The 20,884-nt window shown below is 57.2% G+C and overlaps 1 protein-coding gene across 2 annotated transcripts; it reads right to left on the reverse strand.

Annotated features, from left to right (window-relative positions):
* Positions 1 to 784: 784 nt before the first annotated feature.
* CNIH2 (cornichon family AMPA receptor auxiliary protein 2) lies at positions 785 to 20,346 on the reverse strand. Of its 2 annotated transcripts, XM_048857072.2 has the most exons (6): positions 20,043 to 20,338; positions 13,161 to 13,229; positions 4,199 to 4,246; positions 2,789 to 2,901; positions 2,351 to 2,494; positions 785 to 2,112 (listed from the first exon to the last, which is right to left on the reverse strand). In XM_048857072.2, the coding sequence occupies exons 1-6, from the start codon at positions 20,121 to 20,123 to the stop codon at positions 2,085 to 2,087; spliced, it is 483 nt and encodes a 160-aa protein (XP_048713029.1). In that variant the 5' UTR covers positions 20,124 to 20,338; the 3' UTR covers positions 785 to 2,084. The 2 variants fall into 2 exon arrangements, with proteins under 2 accessions (XP_048713029.1, XP_048713030.1); XM_048857073.2 differs by lacking the exon at positions 13,161 to 13,229 and having other exon boundaries at positions 20,043 to 20,346.
* Positions 20,347 to 20,884: the final 538 nt, after the last annotated feature.

Below are 20,884 nucleotides of genomic sequence, written 5' to 3' on the forward strand. Positions count from 1 at the left end.
TGAAGGGCTGAGCCCGTGAGTGTGTGCCCGCTGGTGCTCAAGGGCTGCGTACACTCCAACAGCAGTGCCTAGCCCTGGGGTGAGAGCACACATCCCATCCTGGCAGGCTTTGGGGGGGTCCCTGTGGTAATGGCCACGCAGAAGCAGGGCTGCCAGCAGTCCCTTATTACACGGGACGTACGTCCCTTATATTTTCACCTCAACAAGCTCTGGAGTTGCTGAGTGCTGCAAAAAGCAGCAAGCAATGCCCCTGGCGAATGGCGGGCGGTGGGGGGGGTGCAGGGGGTGAGTACGGCTTCTTATTGCTACATGCTCCAAACTCCAATAACAACAATATCGGGCGGGGGGGGGGGGGTGCTACGAAAACAGGCCCTTAGTTTTAAACACAATGTTGGCACCCCTTGAAGGCCCTTGCGCTGTTGCAGTACAAACCAGCTCCCCAGTGCCCTGTGGGCTGGGAGCAAAGACACGTCCCCAGGAGGCCAGGCTTGGTGGGGACAGGCTGCCCAGCACTTCACAGTCCCCCACAGCAGCAGTGCCAGAGCACCCCCCCCCCAGCCCCGGCAATGTGCTGCCTGCCCTTGGGAGGCAGCCAGTCAGGGGCCTGCTCAGCCCCTCTCCTGTGGCTGTGGAGCGGGGCAATGAAGCGCTGTGGCAGGGGACTGGCTTGGAGCTGGTGGCCCCGAGCGTGGAAAGCGCTGCCCTGCCCTGTGGCCGGACTGGAGCCAGCGCTCCCTGAGGGCCCATTGTCCCACTTACAGACACCAGGAGGCCAATGGGGGGGCCTTTTTTTTTTTTTGCAAGTTTTTATTTAGCCACAAAGTTGAGGATTGTTTAGCCAATGTTTCTTTCATACACAAATGTCCCAGGGAGGGGGGGAAATGGGGAGGGGGGGGGGAAATGACCAAGGGGGAGCGATTTCTCCCACCCACCCCAACACCTGTAGACAGCTCTGGCACCAGGGTCCCTTTCTGTGTGGGTCTGACCCCAGATGGAGGTGCGGGGGGGGGGAATCCCCTCCTTCTAAAACCAGTGATTTCCTCCCCAGCACCGAGCCCAGAACAGCTCCCGACGTGAGATAATGGGGTGTTCTGCACAGAGACACCCCCCCGCATGCAGGATAACAGGTCACCCCCACACACAGGGACCCCATCCCACTTTCTGGACTCAAGGCCCAAATTTGAGTGCACCCCAAAATCTTCCCCCCAACTTGGTAATGAGGGTTGGAGTGGGCCTGACATTTGCAGTGGGTGGAGGTGTCATTGTTCAGCCTTGAGCCCCTTCTCCTTGGGGTCTAGTTAAGGCACCCCCTGGGCCCCCAGCCCCCACTCCAGACAATAACTCCTGGTAACAAATTCAACACTACAAACACACAGAAATACCCTGCCACGCCCTGGCATGTGTGGGGTTTGGGCCTGCCCTGGGGTGGGGGGGCCAGGGGCTGTGCTCCATAGGTTGTGGGGAGATCCTGGGTGGGTTACACCCCTCTGGATTAGACGTAAATGTGTCCAACAGAATAACACCCCTAGTCCTGGGGACATCAGCCCTGACCCCCTACCCCCGCATTATAATGACACTACAGGGGAGAGGTGCCCAGTATCCAGCTCTCCTGCACCCTAAAATGGGTTTAACAGTGGGGCAGGGTGCCCCGTCCCCCTCCCTGCCCCCCAACAGACAAGCTCACAATGGAGTGTGGCAATGGGGAGTGTCACAGCTGGGGTGGGGGAGGTCGCTCCTGCCCTGGCCCCCATCTCAGAGGTGGGGAGGGTACATCTGGAAGGAGATGCTTCCCTCCTCATGGGCGTTGCAGAAATGAGGGGCAGCAGGGTTTAGTGAGTCACTCAAAACACGGGGCGGCCCTAATATGGGGAGGCCCAACGTCTGATCCTGCGAGTCGTCCAGCGATGGGGCAGAGCCTCAAATCCATGGGGGCAGTGCATCACGCCCATGGGGGTGTTGGAGTTTCAGGGGCCCCCCGTGTTCCCAGCATCTCTTGCGCTCTCCTAGAAACAGCTGGCTGGGGGTAAGCCCAGGAGTCCAGGAGCAGCCACTGAGATAATTGTGAGGTCCCCCACTCAGTCCTCTTAGAAACTCACCAAAGTATAAACCATACTGGGGAGAGAAAGAAAAAGAGACACCCTGAAATGCTGCAGCATAACGGAGCTGCAGGTCAGGAGTGAGGGGCACAGGGTCTCAGCGCCAGGCACACAGACCTGCGCCCCACCCCAGAGACAGCTGTACCTGAGTATTGGGTAAGGGATCCCTGTATAACCTCCCCACGCCCCACCCCAGAGGAGGCTGCATCTCAGCCCCCGGTAAGGATTCCCCAGAGACCGTGCTGGGGCGCTACCTGTACAAGTAGTAGAAGAAGGACAGCAGATAGAAGGCTAGTTTGCACCACGACTCCTTCTGGCAGTAGTTGAGGATGTCGGCATTCATGATGGAGACAGCATCGTACATCACCTCGGACCCATCTGCCGGGCGGTGGAAGTATCTGGGGGGGCAACGAGGCCAGGGCTCAGACAGGGGCTCGTGCAAGGGGCTTCTTGTAGTACTTAGGAAAGACCCCCCTCCTAGCCTAGCCACGCCCACGGCTCTGCCGGCCCCCCTGCTAGCCCCGCCATGCCCACGGCTCTGCTGGTCCCCCCCCCCCCCCCCCCAGCCCAGCCCTGGGCACCCCGCCCCATGTCCTTCAATCCCAACCCTCCACCCCCAGAGGCTGCACTCCCTCCCCCCACAAGCTGTCCTCTCGAGGAGGGCTGGCTCCCAGGGCACAGAACCCACTCACCTCCAGAGGTGGTAAAAGAGCAGAGGGATGTTGAGGCCCAGGGTGACCCACTCGGCTGCACACAGGAACATGAGGCAGAAGAGCCCATGGATGGAGTATTCAGGGACCACGAGCTGGAAGAGACAGCAAGCCCTGGTCTGTGGGGAAATAGACCCCAGGAGTCCTGGCTCTAGGGTTGTCAACCCTCCAGGAATTTAAGATTAATCTGTACTTAAAGATTATGTCATGTGAGGAAACCTCCAGGAATATGCCCAACCAAAATTGGCAACCCTACCTGGCTCCCAGTGCCAGTGGTGGGTAGATGCCGCCTCAGCACACTGTGCTCCCCACAGGCACCCCATTAGTATTCCGCGGCTTGGCCGTGTCCGTGTCCTGTCCTGCCAGCAGCCAGGCATAAATAATACGGGGGGGGGGGCAGTATTCTCAGACAGGAATGCAGAGCAACACACAACAGGGAAACTGACACAAGCAACACAGCACCTCCCCAGGGGCACCAGCTCCAATCTGGCCCCAGGGCAGGGGAACTGGCTGGCTCAGGGTAGCAGAGAATAGGATATGGGGCCTTTCTTGGGGGAGGGGGCAGCTCTGATCTGGCCCTAAGGCAGGTGGGGACTGGCTGGGGGATGGGTGAGGGTTCAGGAGGGTGTGGGAAGAAGTGTCAGGGGCTGTGGGGAGAAGATGCTGGGAGCCTAGGAGGAGGAGGAGGTGCGAGGGGGGTTGGGAGCTCAGAAAGCTGTGGGGAGAGGTGGGGGGGGGTGGCTGAGGGAAGGAAGTGCATGAAGCCTAGGAGGGGAAGGGGTGGGAGGGGGCTTGGGGGATCAGGAAGCTATGAGGAGAGATGTTGGGGGCTTCGGGGAGGCAGTGCAGGGAGCCTAGGAGGGGAGGGGGTGTGAGCAGACACGGCTGTGGGGAGAGCTGTGGGGGGCTGTGGGGAGGAGGTGCAGGGAGCCAAGGGGGTTGGGCGTTCAGGAGGCTGTGGGAGAAGTGGGAGGCTGTGGGGCTGAAGTCCAGGGAGCCTAGGAGGGGAGAGGGTGCGAGGATGTGCAGGGAGCCTAGGAGGGGCAGGAGATGGGAGAGGGGTTGGGGGTTCAGGAGGCTGTGGGAAGAGGTGTGGGGGGCTGTGGGGTGGAAGTTCAGGGAGCCTACGAAGGGAAGGAGTGATGGAGCTTGGGGGTTCAGGATGCAGTGGGGAGAGGTGAGGAGGCTATAGGGAGGAGGTGCAGATGTTTGGAGAGGTGCAGGAGTTCAGGGGGCTGGAGGGTTCAGGCGCTGTGAGTTGCTCCCAGGTTGGGGGTTCAAGAACTGTTTTGGGGACTGGGAGAGCTAAGACGTAAGGGGCAGGGATGGGGCCACATGGACGTGGGGGGACACACAGACAGGTGAGGCAGGGACAGGGACACACGGACGCACCTTTCTCAGGAGGCAGCAAATCCGCTCAATGTTTTTCAATCGCTCTCGCTGCAGGGGGAAAAGAAACAGGGAATTAGACTGAGAGTTGGCACAGGGGAGGGCTGAAAGAAGGGGGTGAGGCAGGAACAGAGAGGGGTGTTCAAGCCTGGTGGGAGGGGCTGGTAGTCAGGACTCCTGGGTTCTATACCTGGCTCTGGGACGGGAGTGGGGTTGGAATGTTAGAAATCAATGGTTATAGCCTATTTAGGAAGGATCAAGTGGGCAAAAAGGCAAGGGGTGTGTCAAATATAGCATTATGTGTGTCAGAGTCACCGACAGCTCGGAAGCAAATGAGCTACAATGCTTATAGATCAATGTTCTAACAGATAAAGCAATAGATTGGTTACTAGATGGTGTCTTCTACATGCCACCAAATCCACTAGAGAACAGGATGCCTGGCTCCTTCCACACCTGTTTTTAATGAGTAGAGGGGGAATGAACAGTGTGATCATGGGGGCTTCAATCTGAGTGACATCTGCTGGAGGCCTCCTGCTGTCAGTGCGAAAGCATCCTTGGAATTTCTATATATTATAGATTGCAGTTATAAATGACAATTTCCTAGCTCAGAGTGTTGCATCCAACATGAGGGAATTCTATATTAGACCTCATCTGGACAGATAAAGAGGAATTGAGCACAGAACTCAAAATTTGTTGTTGCTTAGATGCAAGCGATCATGACTTGATCACATTTGTTACGTATAAACAGAATAAACCCCAAACTAGCAATATATTAACTTATGTTTAAAAGGTCTCGTTTCACAAGGCTGAAAGCTAAAAGGAACCAAGTCAGCTGGGAGGCAGAATTTAATGAGAAAAATGTGAATGATAATTAGGAATTGTTTAAGAACATTTTAATAGAAGCCTAAAAAGCCACAATCAAGAAAGAACCCACCTCACTTAGAGATGAAGTGAGGGCAGTTCATTACAATAAATGAACAAGACAGATAGATACAAAAGGGAGAGAAGGGAAGTCAATAGCCATGAAGCATGAATTGGAGGATTGGGCCAAAAGAAATCTGATGAGGTTCAATAAGGATAAGTGCAGGGTTCTGCACTTAGGACGGAAGAACCCAATACACAGCTACAGACTAGGGACCGAATGGCTAGGCAGCAGTTCTGCGGAAAAGGACCTAGGGGTGACAGTGGACGAGAAGCTGGATATGAGCCAGCAGTGTGCCCTTGTTGCCAAGAAGGCCAATGGCATTTTGGGATGTATAAGTAGGGGCATAGCGAGCAGATCGAGGGACGTGATCGTCCCCCTCTATTCGACATTGGTGAGGCCTCATCTGGAGTACTGTGTCCAGTTTTGGGCCCCACACTACAAGAAGGATGTGGATAAATTGGAGAGAGTCCAGCGAAGGGCAACAAAAATGATTAGGGGACTGGAACACATGAGTTATGAGGAGAGGCTGAGGGAACTGGGATTGTTTAGTCTGCAGAAGAGAAGAATGAGGGGGGATTTGATAGCTGCTTTCAACTACCTCAGAGGTAGTTCCAGAGAGGATGGTTCTAGACTATTCTCAGTGGTGGAAGAGGACAGGACAAGGAGTAATGGTCTCAAGTTGCAGTGGGGGAGGTTTAGGTTGGATATTAGGAAAAACTTTTTCACTAGGAGGGTGGTGAAACACTGGAATGCGTTGCCTAGGGAGGTGGTGGAATCTCCTTCCTGAGAAGTTTTTAAGGTCAGGCTTGACAAAGCCCTGGCTGGGATGATTTAATTGGGTATGGGTCCTGCTTTTGAGCAGGGGGTTGGACTAGATGACCTCCTGAGGTCCCTTCCAACCCTGAGATTCTATGATTCTATGATTCTATGAATATAAATCAGAAGCTAGGAATTGTAGAAAATTAATAAGGAAAGCAAAAGGATACAAGGAGTGATGTTTGGCCAGCAGAGTTAAGGACAATGAGAAGGAATTTTTTTCAAGAATGTTAAGAACAAAACAACATTGGTCCATTCCTAAATGGAAATGGCAAAATTGTCAATAATAATGTAGAAACGGCAGAAGTATTCAATAACTATTTGTGTTCTGTATTTGAGAGAAAGCCAGATAGAGTGTTCATATCATATGATGATGATGGCGATGAAACACTTTCTATTCCAATAGTAATTCCGGAGGATGTTAAACAGCATCTACTAAAGTTAAGGTCAGGGCTGGCTCCAGGCACCAGCGAACCAAGCAGGCGGCAGGAGGTCGGGCTCTGGGGCGGCAATCCACCCTCGGCAGCGGCAGGAATTGGGCGGCCGCTCCGTCACAGCACATTTCGCGCTCGGCGGCAATTCGGCGGCGGGGACGCGACTCTTCTTCGGCTGCACCATCACTCCGCCTCCCCGTTCGGCGGCAAGTTTTGGTTTTTTTGCCGCTTGGGACATTTCTTAATCAGCAAGGCCCTATAACTTGCATCCAAATGTATTAAAAGAGTTGACCAAGGAGCTCTCTGGACAATTAGGGTTGATTTTTCAATACGTTTTGGAGCACTGGGGAAGTTCTAGAACAGTGGTTCTCAACCAGGGGTCTGGGGCCCCCTGGGGGGGCTGCGAGCAGGTTTCTGGGGGTCCTCCAAGCAGGGCCAGCATTAGACTCGCTGGGGCCTAGATTCGCATTAGACTCGCAGGGTAGAAAGCCAAAGTCCCACTGGCTGGGGCTGAAGCCCAGGGCCGTGATCCCTGCCACCTGGGGCTGAAGCCAAAGCCTGAGCAACATAGCTCTGCAGGGGCCCTGTGGCATGGGGCCCCAGGCAATTGCCCTGCTTGCTACCCCTAACATAGGCCCTGGCTCTTATATGCAGAAAACCAGTTGTTGTGGCACAGGTGGGCTGTGAAGTTTTTATATCATGTTGGGGGGGGGACGGGGAGGGGAGCTCAGAAAGAAAAAGTTTGAGAACCCCTGTTCTAGAGGACTGGGAGAACACTAATGTTGCACCAGTATTTAAACTGGGCCAAAGGATGGACCTGTGTAATTATAGGCTTGTCAGCCTGACATCAATCCCAGGCAAGACATGGGGCTGCAGATATGATGGGACTCAATTAATAAAGAATTATAGGAGTGTGATATAATTAATGCCAGTCAACGTGGGTTTATGGAAAATAGTTCCTGTCAAACTAATTTGGTATATTCTTGGATGAAATTCCAAGTTTGGTTGATAAAGGTAATAAAGCTGATGTAATATATTGAGACGTCTGTAAGGCATTTGATGTGATGCTGCATGACATTGTGATTCAAAACCTTGAACAATACAAACCCAGCATGACACACATTAAATGGGGTTAAGCTGGTTAAGTGCTAGGTCGCAAAATGTAACTGTACACAGGGAATCATCACTGAATGGGAGTGTTTCTAGTGGGGTCCCGAAGGATCAGCTCTTGGCCCTACACGAGTTAACCTTTTTATCAGTGACCTGGAAGAAAACATCGAATCATCATGAAATGTTTGCAGATGACACAAAGATTGGGAGAGTAATAAATAATGAAGTTAGGTCACGGATACAGAGCGATCTGGCTTCCTGGGTAAGCTGGGCACACGCAAACAATGTGTGTTGTAATATGGGCAAATGTAAACATACACCTCTAGGAACAAAGAACACTGGCCATACTTTCAGGACAGGGAACTCTGACAAGGGCTTGGGGCTCATGGCGGCTAATCAGCTGAACACAAGCTCCCAAGTGCGATGCCGTGGCTAAAAGGGCTAATGCGGGCCTGGGGTGTGTAAACAGGGGAATCCCAACTAGGAGAAGGGAGGTTCTGTTACCTCCAGGTGTGGCACTGGTGTGGCCACTACTGGAATCCTGCATCCAGCTCTCGTACCACAATGCAAGAGGGATGCTGATAAATTGGAGGGCTCAGAGAAGAGCCACGAGAATGACTAAAGACTTAGAGAACATGCCTCAGAGTCAGAGGCTCCAGGAGCTCGATCTGTTTAGTTTAACAAAGAGAAGATTAAGGGGTGACTTGATCACAGGCTAGAAGTAGCTATGTGGGGAACAGAAATTGGATAATGGAGCTGCAATAGAGCAGCCGAAGGTCTAACAAGAGCCAAGGGCTGGAAGTTGAAGCTGGACAAATTCAGACTAGGGATAAGACACCTACATTTTTAACAGTGCAGGTAATTAAACGTTGGAACAATTTATCCAGGGCTGTGGTGGATTCACCATCGCTGGCAATGTTTAAATCAAAATGGGATATTTTGATAACAGATCTGCTCTATTCTAGTGCAACCAGGAGTTAATTCATGGAAGTCATATGCCCTGTGTTATATAATCATAGCAATGTAGGGCTGGAATGCACCTAACATGGTCATCTAGGCCACCCACCTGAAGGAGGCTGGACCAAATAAACCTGGCTTACCCCTGCCAGGTGTTTGTCTAACCTGTTCTTAAAACTTCCACTGGTGGGAATTCCACTGCCTCCCCAAGTAACCTGCCCCAGCGCTTTAATTAGACACTGGAACAGGCTATACAGGAGGACAGACTAGATGATCATAATTGTCCCTTCTGGCTTTATAATCTAGGAACCTTGTGGTTAGAGCAGGGTGTGGGGGAGGAGGGGAGCCAGGACTCCTGGGTTCTATTCTCAGCTGTGGGAGGTGAATGAGGGCTTGTTGTTGGGGAGGGGAGGGTGTGTACATGGATACCCACTCTGGGAATTAGTTTTGTGTGTCGGGTTATTGCTGGAGCTGGGATCAGGGGTGGGGTGCAAGTAGCCATGAAGACACTTCCTTGCCCTTATATAGGGCTAGGGTTTGCAGAAAGTCCAAAATGAAGGTGGAGCCCAAATCCCAGGGCCTCTGGGGCCCCACTTCCTTCCCCCCCCAAGTTGTAAAGAGGGTTCAGGCTCCATCATTCACATCATTGTCTGACACAATGTGTGCCCTTAGTTAGGGCTTGTACAATACGCAAGTCAAGGGTCTTGTAAGATCCTATATAAACAGTGAGACTAAGCCCTACACAAACACAGACAAGACCCCACATAAACCCCAGACATTAAGCCCTGCACAAACACAAATACTAGACCCTACATAGACAGAGCTCAAGAGCAGTGGCTCCACTTGTGCTCCCGTGAGGGGAAAGGGAACATTTACATTTCCAGTTTCTTCAGCATGAACCCCGAAGCTAGTGGGCCCAAAACCATGAGACTAGCTTTGAAATCATGTGCCATTGGGCTTGTATTTATTGGCTCAGTGCCTGTGGGGTGCCTCCAGGAGGCAGATCCCAGCTTCTCCCCACAAGGGAGAGAAAGTTTCTGGGGGGGGTTTATATATGAAAGCCACGATTCTCAGAAGATCCCAGGACTCTGGGAGCTGGGGATTTAAGGGCATATCTACACTGCAATAAAACACACATAGCTAGGCCATGCCATCTGACTCAGGTGGGCGAGGCTCGGGCTGAGGGGCTATGAAACTGCTGGGGCTGGAGCCTGGCCTCTGGGACCCCGTGAGGAGGGAGGGAGCCCCATGAGCCTGAGTCAGCTGACAGGGGCCAACCCGGGTGTTTGGTTGTAGCATAGACATGCCCTAAGACACCAAATGCCATGATCAAACCCTGAGACTGGGCGACAGAGACTTCAAATGGCAGCTTTTTCCAACAGAGACTCAGCCTGAGAGGATTCCAGCTCTGGAATCCTGGACACCCTGCTGGTATCCCTGTGCTGGCCCGTAGCCCCTGCTATCCGGCCCTGGGCTCCCCACACAGCTCTGTCAGAGCCCCTCAAACCCGCAGTCCCTGCTATCCAGCCCTGGGCTCCCCACACTGCTACCAACCCTGCAGAGAACAGGAAGCAACTTGAGCTTCATCTGGGGGGACTGAAACCTCAGTGTCTCTTCCCTTTTGCCACCCAGTGAACCCCAAACCCTGGCTGGATCGATAACAGGAAAGGCAAACTTACAAGCAGGACTCACACAGCAAGGTCCCCCCACCTGCTCACCCCCTCTTGAGCACAGCCAGACCCCCAAATTCACTCTGCTGTGACCCCTCCCCCCCACCTGAGCAAGGCCAGCCCCCAGAACCCACCCCCATCAATTTCCCCAGCTCCTTCTTTCCCCTCCTTCTTCACCCCCATCTCATCCCCGCCAGCCCCCAGTGGCCCCCAGATCTCAGTTCCCTTGTGGGTAAATCCGGTCACCCAGCAACAGCAACGGGATGAGGGCTGGATTCTGAGCTCAGCTTCCCCCGGTCAATCAGAGCAGTGCTTACTTTGTAATGAAAGAGGTGCTGGGGCTCAAGCGATTTTTTACATTCATACCTGATGCAGCAAGCCCAGAGGTGCTGGGGCTCGGCACTGCCAAGCCCAGAGGTGCCGGGGCTCAGCCCTGGCACAAATTAAGCACTGATCCAGAGTCAGCAAGTGCAATTGGGCTAGGGACAGATTCTGAGCTGAGAGCCTGAGTAAATCCAAAGTCACCATCTGCCTGCGATGGAGTGTGGGCCAGAGTCTGATGTTGGTTACCTGGGATAAATCCAGAGTCACCCCTGACTGCACTGACATCAGGGCTGGATTCTGGTGTCAGCTCCCACAGAGCATATTCAGAGTCACCCCTGACTGCACTTGGGGTCAGAGCCGGATTCTGGTGTCAGCTCCCACAGGTTATATCCAGAGTTACCCCTGACTGCACTGGGGTCGGGGCCAGATTCTGGTGTCAGCTCCCACAAGGTATATCCGGAGTCAACCCTGGCTGCACTGGGGTTGGGCCTGGATTCTGGTATCAGATATGAAATGAGGTTACTCCAGTACTGAAATGTTAATGAATAGAATTTGGGTGAGAGTGGGGTCTAGGATTGGAGCAGGAGGGCTGGGAGCCAGGACTTCTGGGTTCTATTTCCCTTTCTCATCCCTACTCATTGCATGACCCTGATTCAGTTCCTCCCCCATCTGTGCCTCAGTTTCCCATCAGTCAGGCAGATGCTGTGTGCGAGCAGGGAGGTGGTTGACTCCAGGGCTCTGGGCTGCACAGACAGGGAGCACTCTGCCCTATGAGGAGTTATTCCTTCACCTGGCCCATCTGTCCCCTCCACTGTGCCTAACCTGGGCAGAGTCAATCCCAGCAACCTCGGGGGCCCCAAGCCAGGGACTGCAGCTGGGGCCATCGCTCCCACTCCGTTTCCCTAAATATAAACAGCTCTGTGTGACCTGAATTCCTCTCCCAGCAACTCTGTTACTGCAGCCGACACACAGGCAGCAGTCAGGGCTCGCCACCCACCAGGACACCTGGGTTCTATCCCCCACTCCTGGAAGGGAGGGGAGGGTCTAGTGCAGTGGTTCACAACTTTTGGGGGCTCAAGACCCCTTTGTAAAAGTTTATGGCCTGTCGCGACTCAGTAAATAGTCTGGGGGGGGCGGAGGCCTTGGGGGGGGTTTCGGTCAGCTCCTGCCCCCAGGACGAGGTTGGGCACTGCACGGCACTCACCCCACAGCGGCAGCTCCTGTGCTGGCTTGGGTAGTGCCAGGCATCGCAACCTCTGGCGGTTGCGGCGTGGCTGAGGTTTGGCCCCGCCCACCTGATTGGACCAAATGTGTGTGGGTGGAGTTGTGACCTGGCTCATGGGGTTACAGGGCCGCCACTCACTCAGATTTGGCCTGTCAGGGTGGCTGGGCCAAACCTGAGGGGTGCTGGGACCATAGAAGTTGCAGTGTGTGGAGCAGGGAGAGCCCAGCCAGCCCCATGGGCTAGGAGCTGCCACGTGACCCTTTGAAACATTCCGCCAACCAATTTTGGGTCCCACCCCCTGGGAAATGCTGGTGTAAGGGGTTTGAGCAGGAGAGAGAGGGAGAGTCAGGACTCCTGGGTTTTATCCCTGGCTCTGGGGTGGGAGTGGGGTTTTTTCCTCAGGTCTGCCACTGACTCACTGTGACCCATAGCAAGCCCCTTCCCCTCTCGAGGCCCCAGGGTGCTATTCCGCCCCCACAAACCCTGAGGGGCACTGTTCCCTCTGCTCTGTGCGTGTTCACACAGATCCTAAACCCCACGCACACGGTGAAACACCGTGCACACAAAAATTTGCACAGAAGAAATTTTTTGCACACACGGCCTGTGAAAAATTAGAGGGAACATTGCTGGGGGGGGGGGCAGTTTTAGTGATTGTCAGCAGCACCTTTAATTACAGCTCCTCAACCCCCGCACCTGAGCACAGTCAGCTCCCAGAACCTACCCGCACCTTGACCCCCATCTGAATGGGGGCTGCTGGGATAGCAGGGGCTTGGGGGTTGGGACTGAAGAGTATCAGCTGAGCATGGAGGGAACAGGATCCAGGGCTGCTGCAGGTCAGGACTGAGGGGCATCGGCAGAGCTGAGCGCAAGCCCAGGGGTGGGCTAGCGGGGGGATTGGGGGCTGGGATGGAGGGGCACCAGCACTGATGCAGCTGGATCAAACTAGACAAAGAGAGATGAAAAAGCAATAAGCAGTGGGGTTGGACCAGGGGTGTGATGAGGAGAGAAGAAGGGGGTGGGGTACTGGGGTAGAAAAGGAAGAGGGGTGAGGGGATGGGAGGGGGTGGGTTGGTGCAGAGCCTTGGAAGCCTGTTGAAATCCCAGCCCCAGAGTAGTGTTGACACCCCCCCAGCTGACCAGCCCCAGGGGCTGATGGGAACTTTGGGACCTTCCGAAAAAACATTTGAGTGACACAAACTTCAGCGCAGCACAGCCAGCGAGAGCGAACCCAGGAGTCCTGCCAGCCCCCCAGCTCTAACTCACTAGACTCCCCTCCCCTCCCTGAGCTTGGATAGAACCCAGGAGTCTGGGAGCCCTGCACCCTTCATGCCACTGTCACTCATTCATGGCAGAGGACGGTTGAGTGGACACCACATTTAAGAAATATAGGAATGACATGGGCGGCATGGGCGGGGGGGGGGGCATGGCAGTGGGTGAGGGGGAGGGTCAGACACAGACGGACACAGAGACAGACACACCTCTCCCACCACATCTATTGACTTACTGCCCTTGCCGGGTTCCCCTGGTCAATGGGACTCTTGAAGTCTGTGTGCAGCTCGTCAAAGGCGATGATCTGTGGGGGGAGCAGGGTCAGAGACAGCTGCAGAGAGAGACAGATACTCCCGGCCCAGCCCTGGAACACGGCTGAGTCTGGGGTGGGACATGGGGGCAGTGTATCCAGGGTTCTCTTACCCAGTGCTGAGATGCAGCTGCCTCTGGGGTGGGGTGCAGGGGTTGTTTATACAGGGATCCATCCCCCCGACCTTCCCATGGGGGCTCCCCCATTCATTGAGGGAAGGGTAGGGAGTTCCCAGGAGGGTCGCCCCGGGGGAAGCAGGCGAGGGGGGGTCACACAAGCCCATGGTGGGGCTGCCTGAGGACATGATCACCTAGGCAGTGTCTGGCCCAACCCACACAATCTTATTTACGTATGCAAATCAGACCCCATCCTGCCAATTTGCTCGGGGTGACCCCAACTGAGGGCTGATAAAGCCAGAGAGGAGCATCTGCAGTGCCACCCACTGGGGCACCCAGCCGGACCCCCTCACACACACATACACCTTCTCAGCTCCCCATTCTGTCACCCTTCCTCTCTAGCCCTTCTAGAGAATGGGACATGGGGCTTTCCCTTCTATGGCACGCTGGCTCCAATCCAGCCCCAGTGCCAGGGGACTGGCTGGTTTGTGGATACAGGAGGTGGGGAGGAACAGACGGACCCTACTGCTAACAGTCACTGCTTGATAAACTCCCCAGAAGTGATCAAGCCGACAGGAATTCACCAGTCTCTGCTGCTTTGCACTTCCATATCAATAATAAAAATATCAAGGATCAGAGCAGGAGTCTGGCTCCCAGCCCCTCCCTGTTCTAACCACTAGCCCCTACTCCCCTGACAGAGCTGGGATGGAACCTGGAGTCCTGGCTTCCAGCCCCCTGAACTCATCTGCCCCCTGAAAGCCTAGATCCATCCTCCCCCAAGCGTTACCAGGGAAGTTAGCTCCCAGCAGGATGTGGAGAGACCCAGCTTCCCTGGGGGGTCCAGTTTCCTCCCCCGACTCCACATGGCTTTTCCTGGGCTCCTGCCAGCACAGCCGGCTCCGGAACAGCCAGCCCCGGAGCCCCAGCCAAATGGGGTGACTCAGCCACTGCTTCCCCATCCTCCGGGGGCTGGGAGAGATCCGGTGTGAGACAGTGGGGGGCTAGAGGAGCCCCCAGCCTGGATCAGAGCCGATACCCCCCGGCCTTCCCAAATGGAGATGTTTCTGTCACTAGCCTGAGCTCAGTCCTGTTGCCGTGGTCTCCAGCAGGTGTGTCTGGGGGATTCCCTTCCCCCTTCCAGAGCCCCTGCTCATGAGTTTGCCCCCTCCCCCCACATTAAGCATGTCCAGGTCCATCACACTCAGGCCCACTTACCAGCACCCAGAGCCTCCTGGCTCCCTGGCATGTGCCCCAGCCCCAGCTACTCCCGTCACCAGTTTCTGGGCTCTCAGAGCAGAGACTCATCAAGGTGATGGGCTGAGACACACAGTTCTGCTCTGCTGGTTCCCCCAATCCTGACCCTCAGCCCCCTGCTAGCCCAGCCCTGGGCTCCCCTGACCCCCACAGCTCTGATGGTGCCCCCAACCCAACCCAGAGCCCCCTGCTAACCCAGCCCTGGGCTCTCCCCCACCCCCACAGCTCTGATGGTGCCCCCCAACCCAGCCCAGAGCCCACTGCTAACCCAGCCCTGGGCTCTCCTCCACCCCCACACCTCTGATGGTGCCCCCCAACCCAGCCCAGAGCCCACTGCTAACCCAGCCCTGGGCTCCTCTCCAGCCACAGTCAGATCTGAGCTGCACTTGGTACCTGTCAAAGCAACAATGAGGACTACAGGCGCCTGTCGGGGTTGCTTAGCAACCCTCACACGTGGCTCCTGTGCCTGGCAGGGGAGGGATTCTGCTTCAGCATCCTCCCCCCATAATTGGAGCCCTAGGAACAGCCTGCAAGGCCAGCTGGGGGAGCAGGGAGCCAGGGATGGGGTAACGAGGTGGCTGGCTGGACCATTTAGCTGCTGCTCTCTGTGGCTGGGTGCCTGCCCCACACAGAATGAAGCTGAGACCCCACAAATTCACTGCACATACCAGGCCCTAGACAGGGTCCAACACTCCAGCTTGTGCTGGGACAGACATAATTTTGTGACAGGCACAGTGGGGGAGATTAGGGGTCAGTGTGTGCTGGGGGTGGGGGTGGGAAGGTGGTAAACCCAGGGCTGGAATAGCAGGGGATTGGGATTGAGGGGCACCAGCAGAACAGGAGGGCTGGGGGTCAGGATTGAGGGGCACCGGCAGAGCTGGGGGGCTGAGGGTGGGATTGAGGTGCACTGGCAGAGCTGGGGGGCTGCAGGTCTGGATTGAGGTACACTGGCTTTGCATGGCTACAAACTCCATCCCCTCCATTTCCCCCACGCCCAGCACCTGCCCAGAACTGGAGGGAGAGAAACCTGCGTGTGACCCACCCACCATTGGCCGCCTGGGAGCCGGTCACCGGGGCAACAGGATGGTTTTCAGCAGGGGGGAGTGCGCGAGAGGAACTTTCCCTGCTGCTCCGAGGGGTCAGGCACCTTGATTCCCAATCGCCTGAGGTGTCCCCCCCCCCCCCCCCGATCGCCTGGGTCCCTGATCCCAGTCACCTGGGTTCTGAGCCTGGGGAAGGGCAGGATCAGGGGACATCCAGAGCAATTCACTCCTTCTATTGAGAGAGGAGCCCTGGGTGGGGGAGCTCCCCCCCCAAAGGTGCTGGAACTAGGGGTGCGGGGGTGCTGCCGCACCCCCTGACTTGAAGTGGCTTCCATTCTATCGAGGGTTTACAATTTGGTTCAATGACTCTCAGCACCCCCACTATACAAATTGTTCCAGCACTCCTGCCCGTCCCTCCACACAAGGATCCCCCAGGACTCTGCCTCGAGTCCGGGGAACTATTCAGCCTCTGGGCTCCCCGGTGGCAAGAGGGCTGCTTACTGCTGAGGGGGGGGGAAATTACAGGGGGGCACTATCTCTGCTAGGAGCTTGGTTGAGGAGACCCAGCAAAGCAATGTGCAGACACATATGGGCTCTCCCATGCAGCCAAGCCCCTGCAGGGGCCAGGCCCTGACAGGGGAGTGGGGGCCCCAGGGCTGGGGCTCAGGACACCTGGGTTCTGTTCCTGGCTCCCCTGCAGATTCCCTGCATACCACTGTGCAAGCTGTTTGACCCCCTTGCCTCAGTTTACCCTCCACTGCTGGGTGGGGAGGGGAATCTATGGTTCCCAAGGGCTCAAGTGGGGGCAGCGAGGGAATGGGGCAGGGCCCCCCTCAGCACTCAAAGTATTATGGGATGTGCCGCATGTTCAGGGAGGAAAGGTCACTTATCTGTGGGGTGCTGGAGTTCAATGCAAACCCCTGACCCCCAGCAGAGAAAGGAAGGAGGGCACCACAGTGAGCTCCCCCTCAGCACACCTCTGAGGGATACTGGGCTGGATGGGCCATTGTGTGGCCCTGGGGCAGAGCACAGAAGGGTGTTAATGGCCGGGGGGGGGGGGCAGTGACCAGTGCTTAATTTGTAATGAAAGAGGTGCTGGGGCTCAAGCAATTCCTTTCCATCCGTAACTGATGCAGCAAGCCCAGGGCGCCGGGCTCAGCCCTGGCACAAATTAAGCACTGGCAGTGACACAACTTCACTCTCAGGACCCCTGGGGGGTTAGATGCAGGGGCCAGCAAGGCACAGAGCAGCCCGTATCTCCATCCCCACAGCCGCCTGGGACAGCTGCTCCCAGGGCTCAACCCCGGCCACATCCCGCCCTAAAGCCTCCACCGCTGTGCTGCAGGGTGGGCCTCAATAGGGGGCGCTGTGCTGCAGGGAGCAGAGCAGGGGGCTCAAGAGGGGGCACTCCCTCCTCGCAGTCATTACTGACCCCACTGTGGTGCTGTGACGCGAGGAGCGGGGCAGGACAGGGGGCGCTGCAGGGCGCAGAGTGAGGGGCTCCGCAGGGGGCGCTGTACTGCAGGGCGCAGAGTGAGGGGCTCCGCAGGGGGCGCTGTAGTGCAGGGAGCGGGGGGGGGGCTCCGCAGGGGGCGCTGTACTGCAGGGCGCAGAGTGAGGGGCTCCGCAGGGGGCGCTGCAGGGCGCAGAGTGAGGGGCTCCGCAGGGGGCGCTGTAGTGCAGGGAGCAGAGGGGGGGGGCTCCGCAGGGGGCGCTGTAGTGCAGGGAGCGGGGGGGGCTCCGCAGGGGGCGCTGTACTGCAGGGCGCAGAGTGAGGGGCTCCGCAGGGGGCGCTGTAGTGCAGGGAGCAGAGGGGGGGGCTCTGCAGGGGGCGCTGTAGTGCAGGGAGCAGAGGGGGGGGCTCCACAGGGGGCGCTGTACTGCAGGGCGCAGAGTGAGGGGCTCCGCAGGGGGCGCTGCAGGGCGCAGAGTGAGGGGCTCCGCAGGGGGCGCTGTAGTGCAGGGAGCAGAGGGGGGGGGCTCTGCAGGGGGCGCTGTAGTGCAGGGAGCGGGGGGGGGCTCCGCAGGGGGCGCTGTACTGCAGGGCGCAGAGTGAGGGGCTCCACAGGGGGCGCTGTAGTGCAGGGAGCGGGGCAGGACAAAATCCTTACATGTCAGGGGCTCTGTTCACACTCTGTTTGGTACATTCCCTTTTGCTTCTGACTGGAGCTGAAATTTTTCCTCGGACTGTTTCTTGATAAAAATGCCATTTCTGGCCAAACCCGACTGGCCTGTTTGCACGTTTTTGGAATGAAAAGGTTTGGCAGTGGGTTTTGAAATGACTTTTCAGAACGAAATTCATCGTTTTTATATAGAAAACCATTAAAAGTTGGAAAAGGTTGAAATGGGAACCAGACGCTTCCATTAACCCCAAATGCCTGGGGGAGGTGGGGGGGGGTCGTTTCCTTTTGTGGGAAATTTCCAAATATTTTGCTTCTGTTCCAGGAAAAAATGTTGAATTTGTGGAATTTGCCATGAAATGGGAAATGCAGCTCACACCCAGCCCTACTCCTGTGTCCTCCTAGGGCACTCTTCAGACAGACAGGATTCTGCTTCACTTTCTGTCCTAAACTGTTGTGTGACACTGTCCTGTTATCACACACACACACACACACACCCTGCCCCCCTGAGGTGGCTGCAGTTCAGTGCCAGGCAAGAGATCCCTGTATAAACAGCCCCTGTGCCCCACCCCAGAGGTGGCTGCATCTCAGCACCAGGGGAGGAAATAGCTGACAGCCTGCAGCTCCCAGACCCACCTGGATCGTTGCTGCCAGGGACAGACCCCTCTAGCCAGGAGTCAGGAGTGGTCCCTGTTTCAAATGCATCCTATGCCCCAAACACCGCTGGGGCCCCTCACTCCTGTAGCCCCCTGCTATCCCAGCCCTGGGCTTCCCCCACCCCACAGCCCTGCTGGTGCCCCGCACTCCCAACACCCACAACCATATTTTCATCCCTGACTATTGCAAAGATCATTGCTCCAGACAGCTGTGGTTGGAGCCCTCCCATGACAGGGGCAAATGCCAAAGCAGTTGGGCACTCTGGGGGTGGGGGGTGGGCAAGGAGGGGGATGACACAGCTGTGCTGTGATGCCCATGGGGAGGGGGCAGGGATGAGGAGGCAGTAATCTGGGATACAGGAGAGACAGGCCCAGGCTGTCTATGCAGTGGAAAGCCAAGCCAGACCCGTGTCCGTGTGGGGGAGCCCAGGCTGGGATAGCAGGGGGCTGCAGATGGGGATTGAGGGGCACCGAGGCAAGGGTAGGAGGGGGAGCTGCAAGGCAGGGCTGAGGGGCACTGGCGGAGCTGGGGGTGCAGGGCTAGGAAGGGGAGCGATGGGGAGACCTCCCGCCCAGAACCAGAGGAGTTAAACCCACCACCCTGTTATTGATACCCAGAGCCCATCTTGTAAACAGATGTAGTTCCCATGGCAACCAGCGCCGGGTTCCCTAGCTACGGCTGAGAGAGAAGGGGGGCTACATCGCGGGGAGCCCGGGATATGCAGCAGCCGTGGAACAAACGGGGGGGGGGCGATCCAGCGGAGGACAATTTGGGGGATCCACGGGGGATCTGGCTGGGGGCAGGAGGGATCCTGCACGGGAGGGGCTTGGGACTGGGAGAGAGGGATCGGGCTGCGGAGGGGAGGGTGTTTGGGGAAGATCCGACCGGGAGGGGGATGGGAGGCAGTTGGGGAGACCCGGGGGAGCTGGGACACAGTGGGGAGCCACGACGGGGGGGCTAGGGGTTCTGGGGGGCAGCGCAGGCAGCCCCCCCCAACCCTGGGTTTCTTAGCTACGTCGGCTCCATATCACCACCAGCACCAGCATCGCGCACACACACACACACACACACACACACAGACACGCGCACACACTGACGGGAGCCCCGGTCCGGCCCAACGCCTCCCAGCAGCCCGGTCTGGGGAGCAACCCCCAAACTGGTACCGGGCAGCCAGGGCGCAGGGCCAAGGGGCTGGTGAGAAGGGGAGCCGGGCGATGGGAACTGGGGCTGGTGCGGTGTCGGGGTGATGGGGGCAGGGGGCGACGGGGGGCAGAGGGGAACTCTCTGTCTCTCTTTCATTGCAGAATTATTCACGGTTCTTGCTATTCTTGAAAGCGGAGACTCAGGCAAAGCCTGTCAGCCAGGGACCGAGAGACGCGGGGGCGGGGGGAGCAAGTAGCGAGACAAGCCCGAACCCCAGAAACGGGGCAGCATGAACGGGGTGGATCCCCCCCGCCCCCGGCCCGATCTCCGGGGGGCCTGGCTGGCAGAGGAGGCGGCCTGACAGGGACACGGGCAGCCTCCCAGCACGCCCATCCCGCAGCCCGGATCCCCCCATCCCGACCCCCCCCCAGCACCGAACCCCCATCCCGATCCCCACCCTCCACCCGCACTCACATGCCAGATGACGAAGAAGATGAGCGAGGCGCACAGCACCAGGGTGAGCATGTAGCAGAAGGCGGCGAAGGTGAACGCCATGGTGCCAGGACGCCTGGGTCCCTCCGAGCCCGTCCGGCGTGGGGTCTCAGCCCGTGCGGCCGCCCATGAGCTCGGGGCGCCGCCGTGGGGAATCGGGCGGACCCGCCCGCCTAGGAGCGCTGCGGAGCCCGGGGCCCCATGGCTCGGGGACCCGCCTCAGTTCCGCTCAGCTCCCTGCTCCGGTTCTCGACCGGCTCCGCCGCGACTGCCAACCCCGGCCCCGCTCGCAACCAGCCGGGAGGAGGAGCCGGGGCGCAAGCGCAACCGCGTGTGAATGTGGCAGAGAGAGGGGTGTGAGTGTGAGACAGGGAGGGGGGAGTGGGAGTGGGAGTGGGTGGGGTGAGTGTGAGGGGCTATGAGCGTGAGACAGGGAGGGCGTGAGCCAGAGACAATGGATGGTGTGCATGGGTGAGACACGGAGGTGTAGTGTGTGTGAGACAGGGAGAGGTGAGTGTGTAAGAGACAGACAGGGGGGGTGAGACAGGGAGGGGGTGAGACAAGGAGGGGGTGAGTGTGTGAGACTCGGAGGGGTGAGTGACAGGGAGGGGGTGAGTGTGTGAGACAGGGATGGATGTGAGTATGAGTGAGTGAGATGGGGGTGTGAGACAGAGGGGGTGAGACAGGGAGATTGGTGAGGGTGTAAGACAGGGATAGGTGTGAGTATGAGGGGGTAGGAGTGTGAGACAGGAAGGGTATAAAACAGACAATGGATAGTGTGTATGGGTGAGACGGAGGTGTAGTCTGTGTGAGACAGGGAGGGG

Source organism: Caretta caretta, chromosome 7, assembly GCF_965140235.1.
Source record: "Caretta caretta isolate rCarCar2 chromosome 7, rCarCar1.hap1, whole genome shotgun sequence".
Taxonomy (NCBI): domain Eukaryota; kingdom Metazoa; phylum Chordata; order Testudines; family Cheloniidae; genus Caretta; species Caretta caretta.